Here is a 20,653-nt window from a genome sequence, read left to right as displayed (position 1 = left end):
TACCTGGCATTGAACCTGGGGCTTGGGCAAGGAGCCTAGTCAGAGAACATTATCCTGCCTGCAGACACCCCTCCTAGGTTTCTCAGATGAGACCATCAGCAAGCCAGATATCAGAACACACCCTCATCTTGACCCTTCCTCAAGATGCTTTTGACAGGAGGCAGCTCAGCTCTCCTGTCAGCCATGCCTGCACTGAAAGAGACAGCTGTTCGGGGCTGCCCTTGTTTGCATAGAGATTGCAGACATTTGCCTCCCATTTCCTCCCAACTCCGAGTACTGTACTGTGGGTGTTCAGGTGCTGTAATTTGATCTTCTCCAGACTTTCTGAGGTCATAACAGGCATAGGGCAGGTGAACACAGGAGTTGCCCCAGAACTAATACTGCAGTGTTAAGAGTGAAGGCTCTGGGATTCACTGTCAGTATTCAAATTCTGACTTTGCCATCACTGGCTGTGTACCTCTGTGGTTCAAGTTCCCCACCAGTAAAAAGAGCATAATGAGAGAGAAAGCCTATGAAGTGCTTGGCACAGGCCTTCAGACATGGGAATTACTTAGCAAATGCAGCTGTAATTATTGTGAGGGTTGGGGCCACAGTGCCCTTGTTCCTGACCTCCTGGAACTCCAGCCCACTCCTCATTGTCACAGTCCCCTCCCTCAGGTCCCTAAAGGCTTAGTGGGAGGGTGGGATTGGGGAAAACTTGCTGCCTTTGGGGGTAGGAGCTGCAGTTCCAGATTATGGGGCCTGATGCATCTCATTGGGGTTGGTGGAGACAGTAGCAGGAGCAGGAACCAGGGTAGCCCCCTTGGGACTACCTCACTAATGAGCTCTGGACTGCAGAACCTGGCCTGTGTAAACCTGGAGGGAAAGGGGCCAGAGAGCATGGTTAAGCCACCTTCCCTCTCCCAGCAGTTGCAGAACTGAACAAATAGTCTATGTAGAGGTAGAAGCGGTAGGACTTGGTGACAGAATAAAGGTCTATCTGTGTGCATGTGTGTATGTGTGTGAATGGACGTGTGAGTGTATATGTGTGAGAATGTATTTGTGTGAGAGTGTGTGCCTGTGTAAGAGTGTGTATTTGTGGGTGAGTATATGTGTGTATGAGTGTGTATTTGTGTTGTGTGTGTATTTCTGTGTGTATGTGTGTGTATGTGAGTGTGTGTATGAGTGTATATGTGTGTGAGTGTGGGTGTGAGTATGTGTGTATTGTGTGTGTGTATGGGTATGTGAGTGTATGTGTGTGAGTTTGTGTATTGAGTATGTGTATGTGTGAATGTGTATTTGTGTGAGTGGGTATGAGTGTGTATTTGTGTATGGCAGTGTGCATGTGTTATGCAGTAAGAGAGAATAAGATAGTTTCCTTGGTCTAAATGGGTCTAAACATCCTGACTCTTCTGAAAGGCAAACAAAAAAGAAGATCTTTCTACCATAGTGACATCTCAGTCAGGTTAACAAAAACACCGCCAGGGATGCCTGGGCTGCACTGTGAGTGTGTGGAGTATATGTGTGCACACCTGTCTGTGTTGGGCTGGGTAAAGAGTGGTCTGGGAAATCCATTCCTGAGAAGCATCAGCCGTGAGGATCAGGCCGAAGCACCATTCGTCACTTTGCCATGTTCAAGCAGAACTCATAGCTATGTTGATGGTCCCTAATGTAAGTGATAGCCTTTAGTTAGGTGAAGAAGAAAGCTTACATTCCTTCCCATTTCATCCCGCCCCCCATTTTCTAAAACTTCTCGCTTTTCTTCCTTCACTTTTTAAAAATCAACCTCTTCCTCTCTCCTCGTCCTTTTGGGAGGCCAGTGCTCTACCCCAAGCATGGTCATATCAATGGGGTTGGGTGCTGGGCAGTGGAGGCCTCCCCTGCTGGCTGTGTCCTTCCCCTTAAAGGTGGGAGGAGTCCTTCCCCCTCACTGGACACAGGTCTGGCCAGCCTGAGGATGCATGCAGAGCCTTCCTCCTTTCTTTCCCTCTGAGTCTAAAACCCAGACTCTGGGGCCCAGAGAACTTGGATCTTTATTCATGCGCCTCTGTGAAGCTATTAGTGGCTAGAGAGCCATTATCCTGGCTCCAGGAATGAAGACGGGCTTGGCATCATTTAAGGTGGTCAGAGAAGAGGGAGCAAATGACCCCAGGGAAGAGGCTTGGAACAAGAGTGAAAGGAGGGGAGGTGGGGGGAGGTCACAGAAGGCACACAGCCTATTCAAGCTTTCACATCAGGCTCAGGACCAAGTTTTAGAAAGCTTAGATAAAGCCTGTGTGCCTCTGTTTATCTCTGTGCTCATGGCCATTATGACTCATTTAAAAATATTATATTGGAAATGTGTTAGGCACTAGTTTTTCCAGAATGAATTTATCACTGTTTCCATCTCTACCGTGATTGCCATCACCACCAACACCATCATTGATATCAATACAGAGATGGCCATTGTTGACTGGATGAAAGTACCACCATAATCACTACCATCTTCATCTCCAACATTGCAGATTCGGTATCACACCTCTGCCACTAACACTACCACTGACATCACTACAACCACCACCTTCACCAAATCTATGCACCATTGATGACACCACCACCAATAGCCACTGCCATCACTGACATCCCAGTTGCTTCCACCACCATCACACTACACTAAATCACACCTCTGCCACCAACCCTACCACGCCATTGACACTAACATCACTGATAACCACCAATCTCACTGACATCACCATTATCATCACCAAGATTAACATGGCCATCTCTTCTGCCAACATTGCTGAAGTCACCATTAGCACCACCACCATCATCATTGACATTTCTACTATTGTCCTTACTGATATTCCTATCACAATCATTCACCACCATCATTATTGACATCACAGCTCCTCCCAACCACCATCATCGCTACCATCATGGACATCACCACTATCATCATTGATGTCACTGCCACCACCACTAATTTGTATCTTCTCTCCTAGAACTGTGTTTCTGTCCGTCAGAGCCAGAAATAAATTTGTAGTCACACATTCTTTAATGTTGAGTGATCCTCATTCAACTCTAAGTGTCATGGAAACAGGGATGTGTCTCTTTTTCCCACTGCTGCATTCTCAGTGCCTGGACAATGGGCAGCTCACAGTAAGGACTCAATAAAGGTGTTGAATTAACATATTATTTAGACTAGCACGGCCCCTACATTAAAGGCAATTTAGGATTAGGATTTCAATTCTTCTCATAATTCTGTCTCCTGACTGGACCTAGAAAAAATAGCACTGGGTTATATAACTGATAAGCAATTGAGGAGAAGCATGTGCTGGCTCCATGATATGCTCAGCCATGGTGAGAAGATTGTAATCTACAGTCCACGGCCAGTAGTGCTGCAGATGAGTTGACAGAAGTTTGGTTCTTCTAAGATATTTATGTCCATCATTATACCACCTGGAATTTATCTGAATCTGGATTAACTCGGTGTTGAGACTTAATCCAGTTCATCTTTAAGACCAACAGAGGTTTTCAAACATGCTCCCTGTAGGAGAGAGGTCCCTTGGAGCTAATGATGTGAGTTTGAGGAGGGGTCTGATGGGGATCCCACAAAGGAGGGCTTTGGGCTCCCCATCCCAACATCAACTACTGGGTTTCTGGGAAAGACTGTGTTATAATGGGGTACCAGTGATTTTAGAAACAGGTTTGAAAACCATTGGCCTAGAAGCTGAGTGCTTGAAACTTTTAGTTTTGGAAGAGATGTTCAGCATTGTGGATGTCCCAAATAAAAACCACAGACCAACTGATGCCACCAGGCCACGAGAAGCACTAGAACATGCTGATCAGATGTTTCTGTGAACTTTCTCTTTCCAAGGGTACAGTTAGCTCTCCAAGATGTCTGTTACTCTGGTTCTTTGGAAGAATGAAAACACAGTTTTGTTCTTAGCGCACTGTATTCCATGCAGGAATCCTTATTTAAATCACCTGTCTTGGGAACATAAACCTAAGGAGAAGCATAGTATATGAATCTTCACAGTGAATTCTGGGAGATTGTCACCTGAGGGGAGGAGACTAGACAGAATTGGCAGCATTGTGCCTTTGGAGTGATGGTCACTGAGAGTGATAGGATGGGAGCAGAAGGTTGGGGCAGCTGGCTGAAGAGTGGGAGGATGGTTATCTCTCATCCCCAAGGGCCAGGATCCACAGTAAAACCAATGGATCCCTCTACTCATCCATCAGCCATCTCTGAAAAATGGTAGCCCGGGGCAGGGCTGTGTGTGTGTGTGTGTGTGTGTGTGTGTGTGTGTGTGTGTATACACATGTGCACACACTTACCAAGCAGCTATAGGGGCACTGACCAACCCCAGCTCTTTCTGGTCAATATTCATGTCGGCCCTCAGGGCATGGGCAGGCTGGGCTGGAGGTTCTAGGCCAGCAGTTCTCAACCTGTGGGTCGCGACCCCTTTGGGGGTCGAACGGCCCTTTCACAGGGTTCGCCTAAGACCATCAGAAAACACATATATAATTACATATTGTTTTGTGATTAATCACTATGCTTTAATTATGTTCAATTTGTAACAATGAAATTGGGGGTCACCACAACATGCGGAGCTGTATTAAGGGCCGCGGCATTAGGAAGGTTGAGAACCACTGCTCTAGGCTTTGGCCTCGCCTGGGGACAGTGTGGCTGAGTCTCTGCCCCAGGGAGAGACCGAACTGCCTGGCCAGGGAAAAGGTGGCATTCTCTGGGAGACTGAATAAGGCTGGAAAGGATAGTTCAATTTGAGGAAATATTTTCAGCCTGAGAAATGAAGGTGCATGTGAGGGAGGCTTTGAAACCAGGAGTGGAATCACCTGCTACCAGAGAGTTGGGCTTTGTCCTACAGACTGCTGGGAAGGCCCTGTAGAAACAGCCTAGTGTGGGATTGGTGTGTTGGGAGTAAGGGGAGGAATGGGAGATGCCAACCCCTCTCAGGACTGAGTCCAGTGGATTGAACAAGCCTATTAGACCATTCAACTATCTTCCACAGGAGGTGGGAAGGCTCCTAGAGTTGGTTAGACCCTTAACCATTTTCTTCTCGGTGCAGAACCGTTGCCACTTGGAAAATTCATAGCCACAGAAGAGATGCTGACACAACCTATCCAGTCTCTTCCCAGCATTTACGCCTCCAGCCTTGCAATCTCTCTTCTCCCCTCTTCGGCCTCTTTTCTCATTGGACAACCCTGTCTACCCTCAGCACCTGGCACATACTGCGCACCACAGACTGACTCCAGAAGGCTGTTTGTATTGCACTTGTATTAACTATGCCCTCACCCTAACACTCCAGCGGAATTGATCCTTGACCTCACGGCTGAAGCACCACCTTTGTCTTGTCCACTGAGGGCATCTGTCCATTGTGTGTGTCCTCAGAGAAAGAAATCCTTTAATGGCTTTGGAACCTGGGAAGAGGAGGGTCTGGCAGGTTGAGGGAAACAGACATTGGTCTGCTGCTCTCATACTTCAGTTCATCCAGCCAGTGACATTCTCTTGAGTCCCTGGGTGCTCAGTCCTAGGCCCAGATCCACTGGGAGGGACACAGGGAACTACGGGTGAGGGCTGTGCTTTTGGGAAGCGCAGTCTGCTAGAGGAGGCAGAGGTTACATGTGCAAACAGTGAAAAGACCACGCCAGAGAACCCCTGTGGGTTGGTGACAGATAAAGTGGCACAAACTGTCTCTGAAGCTGAATATACCTGCCATGGGCTGGGGTTGGAGATCAGGGAAGGCTTCTTGGAAAAGGAAGAGGAGAAGGACAAATAATTGGGGCAACTTACATCCTTCTGGATAAGCTCTGCATAAACCAAGCAGGCAGCAGAGATCAGCTCGTCGGCATCAAGGTCGACCAGGCTGTTGCAGGCCTGTGCGGGAGAAGGTGGAGGAAGCAGTCATAGGCTGAGGGGACAAAGCTGCTACTTATGGCTGTTGCTGGGGCCACTGGATCTTTTCCTAACCCACCTGGCACAGTGCTTGAAATTTCAACACTGGAAATTATATTTTGGGGAGATGGTAATTGTAGTTTTCATACTGAGGTCTAGGGAGTCCTGGGGTTCCACTGAGGGTCTCACAGGTGCCAAGTAGGACTTGTTTTATAACTGGGGTGCCATCTAAGATATTTTTGAATGAAGACTTCAGCACTGGTTAGAAATTTTGGGAAACTGTAGGTCTTTTGCCAGAGGAAGACGCTAAAGCCAAGGGATTAACTGTGAAGCAGCCAAGCCTAGTGGTTAAGTACCAGTCAAGGCCTTGGACTCCTCATATGATACATGGGGTGAAGATGATGATGGACATCACTCTGGGTCAGGCTTGTTGTGAAGCTCAAATGAGCGCATCTGTAAAGCACTCAGTGTGGTGCTCGGGACATGTCAGCTCCCTCATGATCCTTCCCAGGGCAAAGAGGGCACCGAAGCCCAGCTCCCTGCGAGCCTGGGGCCTTCAGCCGGGAAGGCGCGCGGGGGGGGGGGGAGGGTCCCCAGGAGCCGTGGGCTGGGCTTGACCAGAGGGTGCTCTCACCAGGAGGATGTCATCGCCAGCCATGCTTTCCTTCAGGACCTGCTCACGCACCATCTGCAGCAGGCTGTAGGCCACCAGCACCTGGAAGTTTCTGCAGGGCTTCCCCGTCAGCAGAACCTGCTCAGGGAGGCAAGTCTTGGTCTGCGCCCTGTGGCCTGAGACTGCACTGCCCTTAAGATGGTGAGGTACCCACCACCCACATGCCCAGGGTCAGACATTCCTGGGCCTCACTGCTGACTTGCTCATTCACTCACTCACTCAGACAAGTCCTCACAGCTACCTCTGGGATTCTAGGCATTGAGCTGGCTCCTGGGCGAGTAGAGGAGGAAGGGAGAAATTGGGGAGAGGATGGGGAGGGGAGAGGGAGGTAGAGGGAGGGCAGAGAACAACCAGGTAACATTTGAGTGGAGCTTCAGCAAAGCAATGGTTGATGTCAATAGTACAGGTGTCACCAAAGTCCTGTGGGTGGTCATCAACTTGGGCATGGAGACCAGCAGGTCAGGAGGGAGGAGGGAGTCAGGGTTGAGTCATAGGGCTAAACCTTTCAGGCTAAATGTTGGGCTGGGTCCTGCAGACAATGGAGGCCACCGGACAGGGCAGTGATGCGGGGTAGGTGTGTTCTAGGGGAGGTTCATCTGCTGATGGCCATGGGGACTGGGATCAAAGGACTGCAGGTGCAACCTGTGTGGGGGACCCACCTCCTCCAGAGGGAAGGCTCAGCAAGGAGCTAGCACCCAGGTGGATGGGAAGACAGAGGAACGGGGAGATGAGGGAATGAGAGCAGAGTGAAGCACTTGGCAGGAGGCAGGGAAGTGAGCTGCAGGCCAGGTGTCCACAGCATAGGCTGTAAGGCCCCTTCTTCTGCCCTGACTGCCCAGAGAGGTGAAGTTGGTGGGACTGCATGAACAGATGGATGAACGGATGCTCTGGCCTCCTCCTTATTGGGCAGGAGCAGGGTCACTGACCCAATAAACCCTGAGCACCTGGACTCCATCCAGAGCCAGCAACAAGAGCTCTCCTGCTGCCTGCCTGAGGGGTGGGGCCTATCCCTTCTGCCCCAGCAGGGCACCTCACCTCCCAGAGCCGCCAGACATCATCAAAGGACTTGAAAGCGCGCTGGAAGCAGAGGCAGAACCAGGGGAAGAGGGACTGCACAGCCCCTGCACCCTTTCCTTCTGTAGGGAGAGAAATGGGGTGCCAGCCAGGAGGCCATAATTAGAGAAAACGGATGACACACACAAGGGAGCTGAAACAGATAGCCAGACACCAGAGAAACACAGGATGCTTGGCTATCATTTTTCCAACTGCCCTTGGAGATGGTTTGTGGTGGATTTTCAACTGTCCAGATTCCAACCCCATTGAGATGAACCCTGTCCACTCACTTAGGTGCTTAGCAAACACAGGGTCCAGAAAGCTGATCAGATTGTTGAGCATATCTAGGTTCTTGCCAACCCCGATGTTGATGACACAGCTGTGCTCCTGTGAAAGATGGGTGGGAGGGAGGGAAACTAAGTCCTCTGGGCTTGAGGGCACCAGAAAAGCCAGCCCTGCTCTCCAATTCCAGGGAGTCTCTGTATGTCTGGCTCCAGGCTGGGCCCATGTCTCTGTATAAGTCTGGGTATTGTGTATGTATGTGTGCACACATGCACACATCATGTCTGTGTCTATGTGGTCTGTGTGTGCCAGTGTATCCATCTGTATATATATATATGTGCACCTGTGTGTGTGCATGTGCGTGTGTGTGTGTGTGTGTGTGTGTGTGTGAGAGAGAGAGAGAGAGAGAGAGAGAGAGAGAGAGAGAGAGAGAGAGCTAGAGAGAGAGAGAGAGAGAGAGAGAGAGCTAGAGAGAGAGAGAGAGAGAGATGCAGAGATGTGTCAGGTGTGGCTTACAATGCAGTGAGCCCAGTTATTTCTCTGCACACACGCTGTGGGTCAGAAGCAGGACCAGGGAAGCACAGTGTGCACTGTTGCATGGTGGAGGGAAGGATGAGGGTGGGTTCTGGGAAGCCTCTCACGGATCATGAGGAATTCTTTCTATGAAGCAGCAATTTCAAAAGCCTTTAGCCTGGACAGTGCGGTGTGCATCTGGGTAACCCCAAGTCCCCGGTGTGCCTGGAGCACAGGTCATGTGAAGGGAGCCATGAGAGCAGCCTGACGATGGAGGATTGAATGCCTGGCTGAGGTCATTGGATTTTATTCTGAAGGTGTGAGGAGCCATGGAATGTTTGTGGAAGCAGAGCATGTTTTGGGAGAGGAATGCCAGAAGTGGGTGCCATCACTGGGCCTTGTCAGTCACACCCTTTCAAGGTTTGGTGAGAGCTGGACCCAGAGCATCACTCCAGCCCCCTCCACAACTCCAATGCTTGCCACCCCAACCCTAGAACACGCTGCACTGGGGAACACACTTCTAGGCTCCTCTGGGACCCAAAGAGCTGTTCCAGGGCTAGAGGAAATGGCTGGGGTTGCCAGTGCCTGCCTAACCTCAAGGGGTTGTTTAAAGATTTAGCGGGGGAAGGGGAGGCCCTCAGCTCAGGCTGAACCCTCACCGTTTTCTGCAGGAAGAATTGGAAGAGCCAGAAGGTCTCATGGTCATGTTCCACCATCAGCTGGAAGAGCATCACCATCTCATGGAAGCCCTGCTGGTACTCTGGGGAGAGGGGCCAGTTAGGAGGGGCTGAGTAGGAGGGCAGAGCCTGGGCTTGGGCAGGGAAGGAATTCCAGCAAGGAATTGAGAAGAGGGGGCCACGGGGGAGGCTCAGCGCTGTGGCACACCTGCCTGGGTGTTGCAGACATAGCTCAGGAGCAGGATCTTCTCCAGCTTCTTCTTGTCAATAAGGACGTTGCCCAGGGGATCTTTGTCGTAGAGTTTCTGGATGTCATATGCTAGATTGCAAGCAAGGGACAGGAGGGTAGCACCAGATCACCTCCAGCAGTAGGTCAATGGGTGAGTTTATTTCCCCCAACCAACCCAGGCAGGAAGCTTTGAAAGGAACATCAGCCTCCACCCCCCCCCCCCTCCACCCCAGACTCTATCCCTCACCACACCCTGAGCTGCCTGGGTTTCTTCCCACTTCCAAATTTTTGACCAGGCTGAACCCTCTGCCAGGTCTGTGACCCCTTCATCCAATTCAAATCCAGCCTGGTTCTAGACCAAGGTGAGAAGAGATGAAGACAAACCAGCAGGAACAGCCTGCACCCATGGAAACACCATGCCCCATGGGCATCTAGGGGCACCCAGTAGAGGTGGGTGGATGGACTAACCATGGTTTAGCTGGGAAAATTTCAGGCACATGTCAAGACAGCTCCCAGGAACTGGGTAAGTACCCCCGCAAGACTGAGGAGGGCTCAGAGATGGCTTCCAGCAGTCCCCTCTGCACAGCCGTCCCACCTCAGTCTGCTCACCGATGTTATTCCGAGTCTCTGTGAAGTTCCGGTGCAGGTTTTCCAGAAGGGGCTGAATCTTCTCATACATCTGGCATAAAGCTTCATAATTTTTCCTATGAGAACAGGACTGAAGCTAAATCAGGCAGCCTTTCCTCCCAGCAAGTCTAGGGACCTTGGGCTGTGCCCACTGTCTGGGATGCTGCCCTCCCCTCTGCTAGTGCCAGCCCTAACCATGCTCTTCTATGCACCTGGAGTGCAGATGGGGACGAGATTGACCTCATGGTTCTGCAGTCCGATGGCCACACCTGAATCCTGGCTTCACAACTTAATAACTGGGGTCTGCAACTAGGGTCAAGCCTTGGCGACCTCACTTTCCCTCTCTAAGCTTCAGGTTCCTCAGTTGTAGAGTGGGATAACACTAGCACCTATGCCTCAGAATTATAAGGATTGAATGAGGGGGTGTTATGTGCCCATCATCACAATGAGGTTGAATGGTGTCCCCCATGTCCATGCCCTAACCTCTGGAACTTGTGAATGTATCCTTATTTTAAAAAGGGTCTTTGCAGATATAATTAAGTTAAGACTCTCAAGATGAGCTCTTTCTTAATTACCTAGTTGCGCTCTAAATCCAATGACAAGTGTCCATATAAGAGATACACAGAGGAGAGACATAGGGAGGAGGCAGAAGGCCATGTGACCATGGAGGCACAGACGGCAGTGATGCAGCCACACGCCAAGGAACGTCTGGAGCCGCCAGAACCTTCAAGAGACAAGGAAGGTGCTCCCGTAGAGCCTTCTGAGGGAGAGAGGCCCTGCCGGGCCCTTGCTTTGGGGCTTCTGGCCTCCAGAACTGAGAGAATATATTTCTACTGTGGTGGACACCTGGTTGGTAGTGCTTTGTTAAAGCAGCCTCAGGAAACTAACAGGTGGGCTCCTGTCTCAGCGCTCCCCAGCTGGCCCTCAGATCCCCTGCTGCCCTGGATTTTCCTCCAACTCACCCTGCACATCAATCTTCTCCACATCCCTAGGCTGCACAGGCCCAGGGGAAGGATGGGATGTCATGGGGAGGGGGTGTGGGGACGGGAGGAGAGCAGTTGCTGGGGTCAAGCCCATGTCTCGCTAGTATGTGGGCTGGTAAATAGAACTGGGCAGGGCTGGTGAAGGCCCCTTCTGTGTGGGCCCTGGGTCAGGAGTACCATAGGGATTTTGCCATTCAGAATGAGAAGTCTGTTTAAAGTCTATTTAAAGCCACGCTGAGGTGAGCACCCCCTCCCCACTGTGCTACCCACCCTTCCCTATAGGATCTGGAATGTTCTACCTCCTTGTACTGTCCACTGTGAGCCGCTCATCCTGGGAACTCTGCCATGAGTAGTAGCCCGTGAGGAACTTCCAGGCTTCTGTCCTCACGAAGGGGTGCAGACCCTGAAGTCGGGATGGGGGGTGAGAAGTCATGGTTCTCTGAATGCCTGCCAAAAGAGCCCCTCCCAATGCCACCTTCCCCCTTGCCCACCCATGCTCCCTAGTTCCAGGGGAAGACCCAGGCTGGGGGACCATACCCTTTCCAGGATGTTAACACAAATGAAGTCTCGTGACTTGGCCAACTGACCGTTCTCGTCAAAGAAGCCATCCCATTCTGTCTTGTCAATGGGCGGCTTTCTCTTCACCTGTTGAGGACAACCACGTAGCCTTCTGTTAGGGACCTTTGGCTTTTTTCTTCAGTGTGATTTTTAAATGATATACTCTGGATTTTGCAATGTGAATCTAAGCTCACAGTAGTCTCTGACTCATTTCTGGAAATTTATCCTGAAAAAATTACTGAAAAAATATATTAAAATGCTGTATGCACAATAATTTTCATTGCACACTACTTACCAAAATGAAAAATGCAAGTGCTCTAAGTGTTATACAATAAGGGAATAGTTACGTAAACCATGGTTTATGTACTCAATGGAATATTATGAAGCATATAAAACAATGCTTACAAGGATGAATAATCTGGAAAAATATAAATGTTAACAGAAAAAAGCAGAATACAAAATTGCACATTCAGTATCTATCTTCTCTATGTACTATCTATCCTCCATAAATGTCTGTTATATATTATAAAACTACATCTTATAGGCTCAAATACATAGTGAATTAACTATAAAATTGTTAGAAATTGTTAGAAGACTAAAAAATACCAAAAAAGCTATCTAAAACTAACAGTGATTATTATTACTTAAAAATGTTTTATTAATTTTAGAGAGAGAAGGGGGGATGGAGAGAGAGGGGAGAGAAAGAGAGAGATAGGAGAAAGAGAGAGAGAAATATTTATGTGAGAGAGAAACATTGATGGGTTGCCTCCCATAAGTGCCCTGACCAGAATTGAACCTGAAACCTGGGTCTGTGCCCTGGTCAGGAAACTGGTGACCTCTTGGTGCATGGGATGACGTTCAACCAACCGAGCCACACTGGCCAAGGTGACAGTGATTATTTTGGAATGATAGGATTATAAGCACTTTTTTTCTTTTTATTGTATTTTCAAACTTTTCTATAATGATATATATATGTTGCTTTCATAATAAAAATATAAAATAAGCACTAATTAAGGTGTGTGTGTGTGTGTGTGTGTGTGTGTGTGTGTGTGTGTTTGGGGGGAAATGAGTACACTGCATACGAAGTAATTAAAAATGCTCATAAAACAATAACAAGAAGTTAGAGTTCTTATGGAAATGACCTCCCATTAATATGTACCTGAATATGCATGCATTGTGACTCAAATTTAAATTTGCAAACAAGTCACCTGAGAATCTTTAAAATGCAGATTATGACTCAGCCGGTCTAGGGTGGAACCAAAATGATGCATTTCTTTTAAAAAATATATATTTTTATTGATTTCAGAGAGGAAGGGGGCGAGAGGGAGAGATAGAAACATCAATGATGAGAGAAAATCATTGATTGGTGCCCCCTGCACACCGCCTACTGGGGATTGAGCCCACAACCCAGGCATCTGCCCTTGACCTGAATCAAAACCAGGACCCTTCAGTGCACAGGCCGATGCTCTATCCACTGAGCCAAACCGGTTAGGGAAAGATGATGCATTTCTAACAAGCTCCTAGGGGATTGCTGACTCTGCTGGTCCATTGACCATATGAGTAGGAAGGTATTAGATGGTAAAACAGCACTGGAAATGAAAAACAAGAACCCATAGGCCCAAGTTTGAAATAGTTTTCATTAAGTCCGTGTTTGGTAGGGATGGGTTGAACAATACATTTTAATAATGTATTTTCTAAAACCTTTCGCGTTTTAAGAAAAGCATGTTTCACCTTTCATTTTGCAACAAGGGGTCAATTTCACTTACATTCCAATGAATGGCCAATGCAGTCACTGCAAAGAAACACTGATGGAATGGTGGTAAACTATATGACGCTTCAGAACAGTAAAATGAGTCACCAAGCAAGACAGCTTTCCCTGGAATGGCTCTCCCTAAATGCTCCAGCCACAAAAGCTGCCCCGTGTGGCCACCCGGGTCCTGCATCTTGAGTCTTCCCTTCCTCCTGACTCTGTTTCGCATTCTGCAGTGCACACTAGCCCAAGAAGCTGTTCTCAGCCTGTGTGCCAGCAGCATCCAGCTCTGGTGCCCTTTGCCTTTTGGAGCCATGGCAGTGACCACCGCAGTGAGGGTTTATTTGCTGTATTTCCCACTTTCCCTTGGGTGATCAGTTCCCCTGGGACTGAGTCATTCTATCTTCTCTATGCATTCTCTATCTTCTGAACCAAAATAGGACAGATGGGCCCAAGAAGGTACAAAAAATCTTAGTGTTGGCCTAACCCTGGGAAGCAGGATCTCCCCATTACCTTGCACCTACTGCATGGACACTCATCTGAGCCAATCAGAGCCAGGCTTCTGCCCTCGACAGCTGTCATGTTTCATACCTGTACTTAGAGACTGCAACTCAGCATGCACTGTGGCAGTACTAGACGTAGGAGGAGAGAGCCAAAGCTGGGCTGTGTCCCAGATTCCTAATTATAACAGGAAATGCATGCCCTAGCCGGTTTGGCTCAGTGGATAGAGTGTCGGCCTGCACACTGAACGGTTCCAGGTTCAATTCCTGCACATGCCCGGGTTGTGGGCTTCATCCCCAGTTGGGGGCGTGCAGGAGGCAACAGATCAATGATTCTCTCTCAACATTGATGGTTCTATCTCTCTCTCCCTCGTCCTTCCTCTCTGAAATCAATAAAAAATATATATTAAAAAAAGGAAATGCATGAACTTTAGGAATTCATTTCCAAATGAATTTCAGCTAGTTGGTTAATTTCTATAATAAAGACAGCTGTGATTTTGATGGGGATTGTATTAAATTTATAGATCAATTTAGGGGGAATTGATAACACTATTGAATCTTCTGACCCACAAACACAGTATATTTTTCCATTTATTTAGGTCTCTTTAAATTTCTTCTCTCAGCAATGTTATGTAGACTTCAGTATATAGGTTATTCATGTATTTTGTTAGATTTATCCCTAAATATTTCTTTTTTTGGATGTTATTGTAAAAGGTGTTATTTTTAGAATTTCAACTTCCAATTGTTCATTGTTAGTATATACAATAGATTTTTATATATTGATCTTATATTCAGAAACTTGCTAAGCTCACTTATTAGTTCTAGAATGGTCTTTTGTTTTTGTTTTATGGATTATGTGGGACTTATTATACAGGCCAAGGATTTGAAACTATGACCCATGGGCCAAATCTGCCTCCAACTTGTATTTTTTTTATATAAAGTTTTATAGGCACACAGCCATTCCCATTCATTCATGCATTGTCTATGGCCATTTTTGTGCTATAATGGCAGAGTTAAGTAGTTGCAACAGAAACAACACACAAAAACTAAAATACTTACTACTTGACCTTTACAGACCAAGTTTGCCAACCCTGACATAGACGATCATTTTTCTTTGGACAAGGGCAGTTTAATAACTTCTTTCTTCCCAGGCTGGATGCCTTATTTCTTTTTCCTGTCTTATGCACTGGCTAGAAATTCAGGTATAATGTTAAATAAAAGTAGTGAGAGCAGACATCTTTCTTTTGTTCCCAATCTTAGCAGAAAAGCATTCAGGCTTTCATGATGCCATCTGATAATTGTAGTTGCCCTTTATCAGATTGAGAAAGTGCCCTTATCTTCCTAGTTTGTTGAGAGTTTTTTCAGGACTGAATGTTTGATTTTTTTTATTTTTTTTTACATGATGTTCTGCCGCTATGGAAATGGGATAAATCCATTTGGTGATCATATATTATCCTTCCTACATATCATTGGATTCTATTTGCTAAAATCTTATTTAGGATTTTTCCATTCATGTTCATGAGAGATATTGGCCTATAATTTTCTTGCAGTTTCTTTAATTTTAGTGTTAGGGTAATGTTGACTTTATAGAATGAGTAGGAATGCATTTTTGCTTTTCAAGTTTTTGAAGAGTTTTTGTAGACTTGCTACTATTTCTTTCCTCAGTGTTTGGTACAACTCAGCAGTGAAAGCCATCGAGGCCTGGAGTTTTCTTTGTGGGAAGATTTTAAACTGCAAATTCAGTTTCTTTATTTGATTTGAAGATGGAGACAGAGAAAATTGTTTCATTTTTTACTTTAAATATTAGAGATTGATAGGAACCATACAGTTTTCTTCCAACTCATTTTAATAATACAGAAACAACAGGGAAGTAATGAAATCATAAAGCATAAAAAGAATAGAAATTCAAAAAATTAATTTTGAATACAAATTCATTACATTCTCTTATTAGTTGTAAACACTTAAAAGCATCAGTGATGGGCCAGACACTTTTAAGCAGTCCTATATAATAAAAGCCTAATATGCTAGTCCAGTCGACCAGTCAGTCGTTCAACCAATCAAAGCATAATATGCTAATGATATGCTAAGGCCACTCAACTGTTTGCTATGACGTGCACTGACCACCAGGGAGCAGATGCTCTGACTGTTAGGTTAGGTTGTTGCTGGGGTCCGGCCGATTGGGACTGAGTGAGATGGGCCAGACATGCCCTGGAGTCCTCCTGCAGTCCCTCCCTGGCTGGCCAACCTCCCGCATCCCTCCCCAGCCCCGATCGTGCACCAGTGGGGTACCTCGGCTTGGCCTGCGCCCTCTCGCAATCTTGGACCCCTCGGGGGATGTCGAAGAGTTGGTGCTTAACGTAGTGCTTATCTATATATATAAAAGGCTAATATGCAAAGTGTCTCCTCAGGAGTTCGATTGCTCGCTATGATGTGTGCTGACTACCAGGGATCGGCGCAGAACAAAGGAAGGCCTCAGCTGGCAGCCGGCAGCCGGGAAAGGGAGGGCCTGGACGACAGCTGGAAGGCCCCAATTGGCCCTGATTGCCAGCCAGGCCTAGGGACCCTCCCCATGTGCGAATTTTATGCACCAGGCCTCTAGTTTAAATATATTAACTTGTTTAACCTTATCACCCATCTATAAGGTAGGTGTAGTTATTACACTGTTTTACAGGCCACGAAACTGTAGGAGGGCTAATTAGCATATTTGAAGTCACACAGCCAGTATCAGAGCTGAGGCTTGAACCCAAACCTGTTTAGTGCAAGAGGCAAGGTGCTGAACCCCAATGCCATGCCACCAGGAAGGACAGACAAGAGGCAAGAATTTTCAGTTTGAATTTAAAAAATATACATCTACACAAGCTGTTATGCTAAAATCAAATGCCTTAGAAAGATAAATAAATATATGAAGAAAGAGACAAACACAATAAAAGAGTGGCAAAGTAATCAAAGTAATGTACACCGCAATAAAAGCACATGACATTGACACAATAAGGAGAAATAATTAGAAACATCACAGTAAGTCATCTGCTGCCTTCTTTAAGAATTTGCATTACTAACCGTCTACCTATAACAATGGGCCATGTGCCTACCTTGTCAGCACTGAATTTGTTTATAAAAAGTCACTGTTTTCTCCTTCCAGGAAACTCCTTTTCTCTATGCCATTTACTTCCTTTTACTTCCCAAACCGTAGTTAATGATAGGCCACCCACAAGAAGCCTGAGACATTTGCCAGCAAGCCTAGGACAAACACCAGAAGTCTGTTGACATGCAGAGGGCTGGAGGTGAAAATTTCCTCATGAAAGCCCCCTCCATCCCTTCTCCTACTACATCCACAACACCCGTCTGTTCCAGAAATCACAGAGCCTGTATCTGAGGTCCTTCAAAATGATGGGGACTGCCAGCTCGATGGCTTCTCAAATCCACCTTCATTCACCCCTATTCCCCTATTCCTTAAGGCCCTGCACAACCCACCTGGGTAGAATAGCCTGGTGGCCAGGGAGGGGGAACTATGTTGTACACAAGCTGGATATGCTTCAGCGATGCAGTAGCTGCTTTCCTAGTCCCCCGAGAAGAACACTGCTAGGTAGAGCAGCTGTGGAAGTCTCTTACTTCATGATGTGCACAAGCAGGCTAACACTCCCACCAGCAAGCCTGGGGGAGCCTTGGCCATGCTTCCCCTGGAGAAAGGGGCTTCCTGCTGCCACAGACCTTGGCCGCAGGTGTACATCTCCCCATCCTCCCTTCCCTTCTGCATCACTGGGTTAAGAATTTCCACTAATGTTCTTAATAAAATAGGAAATCCACTGGAGGGTCAGAAAAACTTTCTATGAATGTCTTTGATGCCACGTTGCTCTGAATACTCAGAAACAGAGCCCTCAAGAAAGCCTGGGAAGGGTCATTGACTCTGCTTAAGGTTCTTAACCTCTTTTACACTCCAGTTCACTTGAAGGACAAGACACACTCCCAACAGTAACTATGGCTTACCATCTCAATGGCTCTCACCCTGGAGAGAGGTGGGGGCCCCAAGGAGGCACGCATATTGAAATTGGGAGGGGGCAGTAAGTGCACTTGAAAGTTACCCAGGTGATAAGCAATAACCCAGGTGTGGAGGGTATATCATCAATATAGCATGCTGATGAACAGAATGGTTTAAAACAGTGGTTTTCAAAGTTAACTGCACATCAGAATCACCCAGGTTTGTTAAAACACAAGAATCTGCATTTCTCAATTGATGCTGATGCTGCAGGTTTGAGTGCCACTCTTGAGAATCACTGAATTAGAAGATGGCCTTCCTGCCCTCGCCTGTGTTTCTCAGTGGTTAGACCTGCACACTGAAGGGTATTGGGTTCAATTCCCAGTCAAGGGCACATACCTGGGTTGCAGGTTCGATCCCAGCCTCAGTCAGGGCACATGTGGGAGGTAACGAATTGATGTGCGCTTCACATTAATGTTTCTCTCTCTTTCTCTCCCCTCCCTCCCTCCTGCTTTCTCTAAAAATCAATGGGGAAAAAAGAAAAAGGACTCTGTAGCCCACTGTCCACACCTAAATGCCAGCTCTGCCACTTAGTAGCTGTGTAGGCAAGTTTATTTACTCTCTGTGCCTCAATGTTTTCATTTTTAAAATGAATAGCATCATCCATCTTATAGAGTTATGATGAGAATAAGTGGCTATAAAGCATTTAGAATAGTCATTGTACATTATAGATGCTATGTGAAAGCTTGCTGTTTTATTATTATCTTTTTTGAAGTTCAGAGAAATGAAGAAAGATATGAAGAAAATTCAAATCAAGGCCCGATAATAATCTGCAATGAAGCAATAACATTTAAAATTCAGGGAGAGGGGTGCCCATTTTGGATTGCTACTCTTTTATCACTCTCTTAATCATTATGATTAATGAGACTTGAAATTATAATTAGTTACTATAATTTTGAAAAATATACCGTGTGGACAATTTTTATGACTGAGGCGGACTTCTAATGAATAAATCTATCTTACTAACTAGGCTTGGAAGCACCACTAATAAAAGCATTACTGCCACCTGGTGGCAGCATACCAAAATTGTTGGCAATAGCACCAAGGAAAATTAATCAGCATCTTTAAGACTGAACTTGCAAACGTAAAGCTCATCAGTTGGAATGTCACAAATGAGGAAAAGGTAACACTGGTTTAGAGAGAAGGGTGAAAGGGGACCTGTGTTTCTCAGTCCTGTTGTTGGTGCTGATGATGAGACCAAGGTACAACCTACCTTTCTAGGTCAGCTCACAGTTCCAGTCTTTCCCACCCCGTGGGGGGTAGGGGGGATGGCTTAATACAAACCAGAGGTTGGGGAGGGAGGGACTTGGAGCTGATGAAGAACACGCACCAGGATGAAGGAGGCCGACAGCCTGGCAGAGAGGCTGTTTTCGGGAGAGAGGGTGGTCATGGCTCCTGCTGGTTGTCTTCAAAGCACCCTCTATGCTCTACCCAGAGCTTACTTAGAGCTTTAAATGATGCTTAATTAGTAGGGAAAGTGGTCTTCATTTTGGGGGATGAGTTGCATTCCCAGGGGGAACTGGGCCTCTCATGACCTCCCACACTTGAACAGAGCCTGCCAGCTGTGTGTCACAAGGCCCCTAGAACCCTCATCATAATGACCTTGGAACATGGGAGTTCTCAGCTTCAAAGGTAAGACACATCCAGGAGCCATGGGGACTAAACCTACCAGTCATCTAGGAAAACCACAGTACCTATAGGAGGTTGGGATTAAGACATGCAGACCATGTCCTGGTATGTGCTGGGGTGGTCAGGGAGGGCTTCCTGGCAGAGGTGGGCCAGGAAGCCTTTCTCTCTATCTCTGGCTCTCCCATCTCTAGAGTCCCTTCATTTGTTATCCCACAAGACCAGGACTCAAACCTGGAGAACACCTGGAATTGGAGCTTCAGATTTCTTCAGTGCAACTTCCAGACATTCAGAATCAGGGCATCTGGGCTGGGGCCTGGGAACTATACTTTGAAAAGCTTCTGGGTAACTACAATTCAGTATTTAAATGGTAGCTCCAGAGGGTAGAGACCAGTTTCATTTACCTTTATATCCAGAGCACTTAAGAAAGTGCCTGAGTGACTGAATAAATGACTTAGCTGAATGGAAAAATAAACGAAGCTCTCAGATCTCATCTTCTCTGTGTGTAGTAAAGAGATTTCTATACGGAGCCCTGAGTTCCTTCTGACCAGGGTCAATGTCTGATTCTTTTGTACTTTTCCAGCCACCTGGCACTGGGCTGGTGCTCAATATTTGTTGAATGACCCTGGGGAGTCAGCTCCTCTTGGCTTCAACATCACCAGTTCTCCACCTTAAGCACCACTTGCATTTCTACTCAGGTCCTGGCCGTGCAAGTCATCTGGCTCTAAAGTCTCCTTAACTGGTGGGCGATGACGGTAATTAGACCAACCAAATTTGAATCAGGAGCTTGGAGTTGGAATTTGGACTCTGACCTCAAATCTCCCTCCTTAGCTATGGGTCCCCGGCCATGACAGCAGAAGGTGTCAGCCTCTGGCTTTCACATTCCTATTGACATCATGAATCAGCGTCCATATGGAAGTCTCCAGTGGACACAATTGTCTCTTTACTGTCCTATCCTGAAAGTTTGTGGCACTGCATGAGGCCTTTTAAATAAAAATGCTGTATCTCTGCCTCCCTCCGCTACCTTGTCCCAACCCAGGAAAGCATTATAGCCTCTTCCCCTTCATCTGCTGCCCCAGGTCTTCACGGAGCAGGAGGTGAAGTGGCTTTGAGTAGGGAGGAGGTGGAGAAAGGACAGGACCACCTCCCACACCGGGTGCCTTCATTCTAAGGTCTCAAGAAGCGTCCAAAGCCAATGTCCAGAGCAGGAGGCGAGGGATGGGCATTACTTGCCATTTGGGATGATCTATGCCTCTGTTCTTCCACATGAACTA

The 20,653-nt window shown here is 47.0% G+C and overlaps 1 protein-coding gene across 2 annotated transcripts; it reads right to left on the bottom strand.

The window, feature by feature from the left end:
* Nucleotides 1-5,367: 5,367 nt before the first annotated feature.
* On the bottom strand, nucleotides 5,368-19,143 carry TBC1D21 (TBC1 domain family member 21). 2 transcript variants are annotated; one of them, XM_036317242.1, is made up of 11 exons: nucleotides 19,084-19,143; nucleotides 11,450-11,557; nucleotides 11,212-11,315; nucleotides 9,912-10,006; nucleotides 9,282-9,392; nucleotides 9,056-9,156; nucleotides 7,892-7,988; nucleotides 7,584-7,684; nucleotides 6,510-6,626; nucleotides 5,774-5,857; nucleotides 5,368-5,400 (listed from the first exon to the last, which is right to left on the bottom strand). In XM_036317242.1, the coding sequence occupies exons 1-11, from the start codon at nucleotides 19,141-19,143 to the stop codon at nucleotides 5,368-5,370; spliced, it is 1,011 nt and encodes a 336-aa protein (XP_036173135.1). The 2 variants fall into 2 exon arrangements, with proteins under 2 accessions (XP_036173135.1, XP_036173208.1); XM_036317315.1 differs by lacking the exon at nucleotides 11,450-11,557.
* Between the last annotated feature and the right edge of the window lie 1,510 nt (nucleotides 19,144-20,653).

This window comes from Myotis myotis, unplaced genomic scaffold, assembly GCF_014108235.1.
Source record: "Myotis myotis isolate mMyoMyo1 unplaced genomic scaffold, mMyoMyo1.p scaffold_m19_p_1, whole genome shotgun sequence".
NCBI classification, from domain to species: Eukaryota; Metazoa; Chordata; class Mammalia; order Chiroptera; family Vespertilionidae; genus Myotis; species Myotis myotis.
This window is presented reverse-complemented; position numbering and strand designations above follow the sequence as displayed.

Coding starts and splice junctions, on each gene's coding strand:
- TBC1D21 (XM_036317242.1), bottom strand. CDS start 19,143: ATGACCACCCTCTCTCCCGAAAACAGCCTCTCTGCCAGGCTGTCGGCC. Junction 7,685..7,891: donor TGTGTTTGCTAAGCACCTAA/GTGAGTGGACAG, acceptor CTCTCCCTACAG/AAGGAAAGGGTGCAGGGGCT. Junction 6,627..7,583: donor ATGTCTGGCGGCTCTGGGAG/GTGAGGTGCCCT, acceptor CTCCCTGAGCAG/GTTCTGCTGACGGGGAAGCC.